Source organism: Periophthalmus magnuspinnatus, chromosome 22, assembly GCF_009829125.3.
Source record: "Periophthalmus magnuspinnatus isolate fPerMag1 chromosome 22, fPerMag1.2.pri, whole genome shotgun sequence".
NCBI lineage: Eukaryota > Metazoa > Chordata > Actinopteri > Gobiiformes > Gobiidae > Periophthalmus > Periophthalmus magnuspinnatus.
The window spans coordinates 10576256-10582693 of record NC_047147.1 but is presented as its reverse complement, the minus strand read 5'-3'; the positions used below and the strand labels follow the sequence as shown (position 1 = coordinate 10582693).

The window sequence follows — 6438 nt, the reverse complement described above, 5'->3', positions numbered from 1 at the left end:
CCCAGACTTCCCTCACCCCAGACACGTCCTCCAGCTCCTCTGGTGGGACCCCAAGGCGTTCCCAGACCAGCCGAGAGACATAGTCCCTCCGGCGTGTCCTGCGTCTTCCCCGGGGCCTCCTCCCCTAACATCGTCCAACTAAACCCAAGTTTCAATCATTAGCTGTAAAGTTATAGCACTATAGTTGAGATTTACCAACGGCATTATGTCTAGATGTGAAAGCAATTTTTGTATTCAACCCTGGGGATCTAACCCACAACTTCTCACTGAATAAGCAGGAGCAAACATCTTGTATGTATCAACCAAGCCTCCAGAAAAGGATTGATGATTTTCCAAAATTATTGAGTTGGCTTATATAAGGTTGTACTACTGTCGCCATCCGAACACTCTGGTTTTAGCAAGTTTCCTGAATCCTTCCCCAAAGGCAAAATTGGCCACTGCGAGACGTTCAAACGCCACTGACTGGATAGTTAAAAATATGACATAGAAATCATATCACTGTTTCTAGCACTTGGGAATGACCAAAACATATATCTGTGCTTTAAATTACTAATTATGTGCTTGTATTTTACTTTTCATTACAAATAACCTCATATTTTAAGGAACCTGAGGTAGAAATACAAGCGTAGCTGTTCACTGTAGCCGTACCAAATTGTGCTGTCAATTTAACTCTAAAAACACTTGTAAAGGTAACTGATGCTAAGAGACGGGTGGGGTAGCCGTGTGCCAGTGTGTGGATGAACTCAAAATAATAAATAGTAAAAATGATAGAAAAAACACAGATCAAAATAAAACATTGTTCTAAATTTCTATACTCTCTTTATAGGTCCTTCTCTGTAGCCGTAATCGTCCATGTAAGATCTGAAATGCTGAGGTGCGCTGCCAGTTCACAGGAGTCTGGGGAAAATCCTCTTCACTCAGTTCCTTTGACACAGATGTAGTAAAAATCCACTTTAAATTCAACATCACCGACTGCCCCCATCCTCTGGAGTACTCTCATATCCCGGCCATGGATTCCGAATAATTCCACAAGATCCGTATCGACACAATAAATTCCATGTTATTTTGAAATACTCACATTTATTCTGACTTGTTTGTCTGTGTGAACGGTCAGATACAGATCATAGCCAGAAACCTTGAAGTGTCTTTTCTCACACAGTACTCCAATGGATAGAGTCATGCAATACCCAAGGCAAATCCCCAGGTGCGATATTCCGTTCTTTGTGCTCCGCTGTTCCTTAGGTTCTTATAGAGATTTAGAGATCGTCTGCAGACCATAGTTATCCTCAAACCGTGCTTTCCATCACCCACTCCGAGCTCTCAAAAGCTGGTTTCTCATCCTCACTACTGTCATACTGCAGTAGCATGCCGTTCACAGATAGGCTACGCTTAGTCCAGATATTACTGATCCTGCGTGGATAGTTGCCGCGGGATTGTGCTCCGCCCACGTGCCCCATGTCAAACGAGTGGCTCCGTTTGGGCTTCCCTTCCTGGGGCAGCCCAAGCAGTCGACCCAGCATGGTGGTAGACTCAGCTCTCCCTAGCAGAGGCTCCTTATCAGAAGAAGCTTTAGCCACTGCCATCGTTGTAGCAGCAGTAGAGGGTCCAGACGCACTTTGGTTATCCCTTGGTACCCCTCGCAGCTCCAGAGACGTAAAAGCCCCTAAAAGATTGTCCAAATTGGGCCGTGCTTTCGCCCCGTGCCTCCTGAACTTGCTACTTGGCAGGGTGCTGCACTCACTCCCCTGCATGCTGTAGCGATCAGCCGGGCCTCTCGCGCCATGGCTGTCCAGAGAGTTTGATGAAGAAGAGGAGGAAGATAGGCTACTTTGAAGAGATCCGCACTTGAACTCCACCATCTCCTCCCTCATCACCACCACTGTGGACTTCACCTGCGGAGGGGCACCGTTAAAACGATTCAAGCCCCCATTGGTTTGTGAATACGTGTTGCTCATGACGGGGAGCTTGTGGGTTTGGATACCGCTGGTCACTTTGTAGCGTACCATGAGGATGATGATGAAAACGAGAAGGGTTGCGACGATAATGCCTCCGATGACGAGGATCATAGTGCCTCCCATGAAGCCGCTGTGCAGAGATTGGCACTGGGGGTAGTCATCGCGGGTGACAAACTGGACGCAGCCCACGATGTTGGTGGCAGTGAGTGTGGTGGCAGTGTCTTCCCAGATGGCCAGGACGCAGAGGTCGTACTGCATCCCCGGGACAAGGTTAGTCACGGAGAAGGCCCGGTTACTCATGGGAATCATTCTGAAAGAGAAACAAAAGAGGGACCAATGAAGAGGAGCACTGGCAGTTCTAAATGAGAAAAGATAACAGTGCAGATGACGGTATTCTGAAATGTGCAATGGCAGGACTACATTTGAATTGGAAGATGATATTAGAACCGATAAAGGGAATTTGATGTACAGACTTTTATGTTGTTTCTCTCCTTTTTATGTGTTAGCTTCTCGTACTCTTTTTATACTCTTTACATTACCATACCATACAACTGTGCAGACAGGATGAAATGTGTTTCCCCATAAAGTTAGAAGCATTAAATCAAGTATAAAGCAAAGTGTGCAGTAAAGACAAGAGTTCTTTTAATTAACATGTAAAATTAAAGGCGCTGCACCATTTTGTTCATGTAATAAAATAAAGTCTGTTTTGCCCCAGTACAGACATACTGTAAAAGCAAAACTATCAAAATCAGTTTGTTGTATTCTGTCTGCATGATAGAATACTTTTGGTCTGCGAAGTAGGGAGTGCACAGTTAGCATGCTAGTTGTTGTTAGCATTACCATGATAGAAAAAGTCTGACCTGTGGAAGTAGGGAAAATGGTTTAAAAAGTCTCATCTCACTGAATAATTAGGATGCTAAGTTTGAACTGCTGTTAACACTGAACTGTTTCAATCTTTCAAGTGAAGCAGGAGCACAAACTCTTGTATTTGCCAAACCTGCCAAGTTCTGTTTTTCAGGTTTTTAAGGCACTTTTAACAGTTGCAGCACTAGCTTGTGGGACCATATTCATTGGTCCTAGTGTATGGCCAAGTTTGAGCAGAGGGTCAGGATTTAGTCAACCATATTGCAATAGGCAATCTATAAATAGATCATTCCGTCTTCTGCTGGCCGGCCTTTCTTCCCAGCACAAGCATCCATAGCTTTGATCCCTCCGAAGCATCTCCTCGCTGAGCTCAGACACCATTGGGGCTGCAGTTCATTATTCATCCTTAATTGCCTTTTTCCATAAGCAGTGAGAAGCCGCTCTGCCTCACACATTTGGGGGTCTCACACCATCTCTATCCTCCCTCCACACCACTTGATTGATTTTTAATTATGCCTCAGCCGGAGCATGGACAGTGCCCTGGGATAGTATGTAGGCCAACAAAAGGCGTGTGATAGGTGTGCATGTGTGAGCAGCAAAGTCCTATCAATATTCAGTTTAGAGAAGCACATAGTGTCCCTGGGCACAATAGTCAATGTTCCCACAGTGTCTGTCACATAACAAGAACAACAGAGAATCCAGGAATATGTCTGACATCCCCAAAATCCCAAAATTTGGTAGAATGTGATCCAGCGTTACCAAAACTTTATTTTAAACTCTATTTCAATACAAGGAAAAAGTTTTCAATACCCCAATGACAAAAAAACACTACTTTTTAGACAACTTTTTAGAGAACTGAGTGTAATTTCAACCCAAAATTATAATGTATGCAATATTACTACGTGGTTTTACACTAGTTTTGATATAGATTATTCAAAAATACTAAATATAAAACTGTCCGAAAACCCCAAATGTTGTCCTTGGTGTTTTTGTTAATTAGTTAATTTATTCATTTTTGTATCGATTCTCTTTGAAAGCTATTTTTTGATCAAATTTTTGTATCTGGGTAATGATTCATTTGGAAACCCTAATCTGAACAAAAGCAATTATAATGGAATAAACAATGTCCCTATATGTGGTCTAAAGATCATAACCACCACTACAGACTCTAAAATTAACACTTTGAACAGAATTGCACAAAGACTGCAGAATATACACCTCTGAATTTGTATTTTTTGACACAGAGAAAGCCAGAATCAGCCAGGACACTCGGAGAAATAAAGCAGTTTGATATGATTCTGACATGTAGTTTTCCAATTGCCAGACATATACAAGATTACGGAATGGATTGGGCGTTCTTAGAGGAAATAACATATCGATATTTCACATTTGTGGAAAACTCGCCCAAAGTCAGCAAGCAAAACAATCTCATAGACGTTGTTATTAAATTGGCAGTGATGTCATGCCGCAATCACAGAATCCTACAAAAGTAATATTAGTCTTCATCACAGTGTACAGTCCTAATCTGATTTACCCGGATAATAGTCAGCATATTGCCTTTCCATACTCCATTTTTTATTTAATTAAAGAGCGTTTGATGAAATGCAAACTGCTGCAGGGAAATTGTGGTAGCATTTAATTTGTTTTTGACTAGGATGCTGCTATCGTCTCTAGAGTTTTAATATGTCTAATTTTAACATTCTAAAAGTCCCTACCGAAGAAAAATATAACAGCGTTTTATTTCTTGTTAAAAAGCATACTTGTTTAAACTGTACTTTGAATTAAATCTGAAAAATTGGCAACGCCCAATTGGTACATATTTCACTGATATCATCATCCAAAAGTTTATTTGATTTCTTTTTTTTTTTTAAAAGTTCTTAAATTTTTTTTATTATATTGGCAGAATTCCAGATCTTTTCCTGTTGCATTTTACATAATTAATAGAGTTTTCTCTTCATAACATCAGTTGAAGTTTGAACATTTGTAGACATTAAATTGAGATCAAAATTGTTTGATTTGGGCTTTTTCTTTCATTCTCTGCTCGAGTTTCCTCATAGAATTTGATGATGTTTTCCTTCTGACAGTAATTGTACTAGGTATGTATTAGGCAAATGTGATGAAAAAATGATTGGAAGAACACCTTTACACTTTATATCACAAGAAAATGTGTAGCACAAAATCTCATTATCCCTCTGATGCCTGAACTACTAAGACATACCTGTAAATGAGAACTTCGTCTTCTGAACAGTTGTATTGCAGCTGGTACATTTTCACTTTTGGCGTAGTTTTAGTAACAGTCCACCGGATCAAAGCAGATACTGCAGTAACATCGGCCACAGTTACCGCCTTCTCGGGCAGCGGTTTGGGCTCCCCTTTGCTGACCTTGGTAGAGCTTGTTATATCGGAGAGCCCGGATTTAGCTTGCGTAGTGCGATTGGTCCCATTACTCCTATGGGGGATCTGAATGATTGACAGCTCGATGGAGGCTGTAGACTCCCCAGCGGCGTTAGCGGCTATGCATGTGAAAGTCCCATAATCCTTTGCGGTTGTGATTGTAATGTCCAGGGTGCCGTTTTCATAGACCGTCGCTCTGGAGGAGTTACTGATCAAGCGGTCGTCAGGGGCAACCCAGTGTACGGTTGGCATCGGGTCTCCGACAGCTTTGCAACGAAGGCTAGCGGTCTGACCCTCAAGTACGAGCAAGCGGTGGGTGTGCTGAGTGATGAGAGGGGCTTCGCAAACAAACTCCTCCTCACGAACCGACCAAAAGTATCGTCCTTTGAGACTGGCAGGAGAAGCGCACGTCTCCATGTCATCCTCCCGGTCAAGTCTGCGAAGCCATAGCACCTCACAGTTACAATGCAAAGGGTTCCCTCCAAAGCTTAGGGAAAGCGGAGGTGCGTAAGGAGTACTCATAACTATTCCACTTTGAGATCTGGCAAATATAGGGTCAGGCGGGAGTTTTTGAAGCCGATTGGAGGTGAGGTCCAATCGGGCGAGTTTCTCTAAATCTGTAAATGTCCCTTCTGCGATAAAGGATATAAGGTTATGGTCCAAACTCATCTGATGAAGGTTGACCATTTGGCGTATGGCTTCCCAAGGCACGCTGCGCAAATTATTATACGACAAGTCCAAATCTTCAAGCGTTAGTAACAAATCATCGAAGGCTGCTTTGTTGATCCGGTTTAACTGATTGTTGTTAAGAATGAGGTGCTGGAGGTTTATAAGCCCTCTGAGATCATCCGGCCCCAATTCTGTCAGCCGATTACTGTCTAGATGTAGTGACCTCAAAGTCTCCAGGTCAATGAATGAGAAAGGCTGGATGGCACTGATTGTGTTGCGAGATAGGGTCAGATCCACCAGACCCGTCATGTTGGCAAAGTCCTGAGTGCTGATTTTGAGAATGAAGTTCCCGCCTAATCGGAGTTCTACAGTGTGCCGGTCGATGTCCGGTGGGACAAAGAGCAGGCCTTTGGACGGGCACAGCGTTCCCAGAGACTCAGACAGGTTCTGGCAGACGCAGTACTTGGGACATGCATGGACCATGGTGAGAGCGCTTCCCAGGAGCAGGAGGCTGAAGACCACTTTGTCCATGGTAGATCACAGAGAGGAGACCTGC

The 6438-nt window shown here is 43.1% G+C and overlaps 1 protein-coding gene across 3 annotated transcripts in view; it reads right to left on the bottom strand.

Moving 5' to 3' along the window:
• Positions 1-631: 631 nt before the first annotated feature.
• Positions 632-6438, bottom strand: part of LOC117390787 (leucine-rich repeat and fibronectin type-III domain-containing protein 2) — a 124432-nt gene continuing 118625 nt past the window's right edge. The window contains exons 1-3 of one of the 3 annotated variants that reach the window (XM_055230957.1): positions 5038-6413; positions 1767-2265; positions 632-1712 (exon numbers count right to left, since the gene is read on the bottom strand). In XM_055230957.1, the coding sequence (XP_055086932.1) occupies positions 1287-1712; positions 1767-2265; positions 5038-6413 (2301 nt within the window). In that variant the 3' untranslated portion in view covers positions 632-1286. Of the gene's footprint in view, positions 2266-4712; positions 6435-6438 lie in introns of those variants that run through there. The other 2 variants (XM_033988587.2, XM_055230958.1) reach the window with 2 other exon arrangements.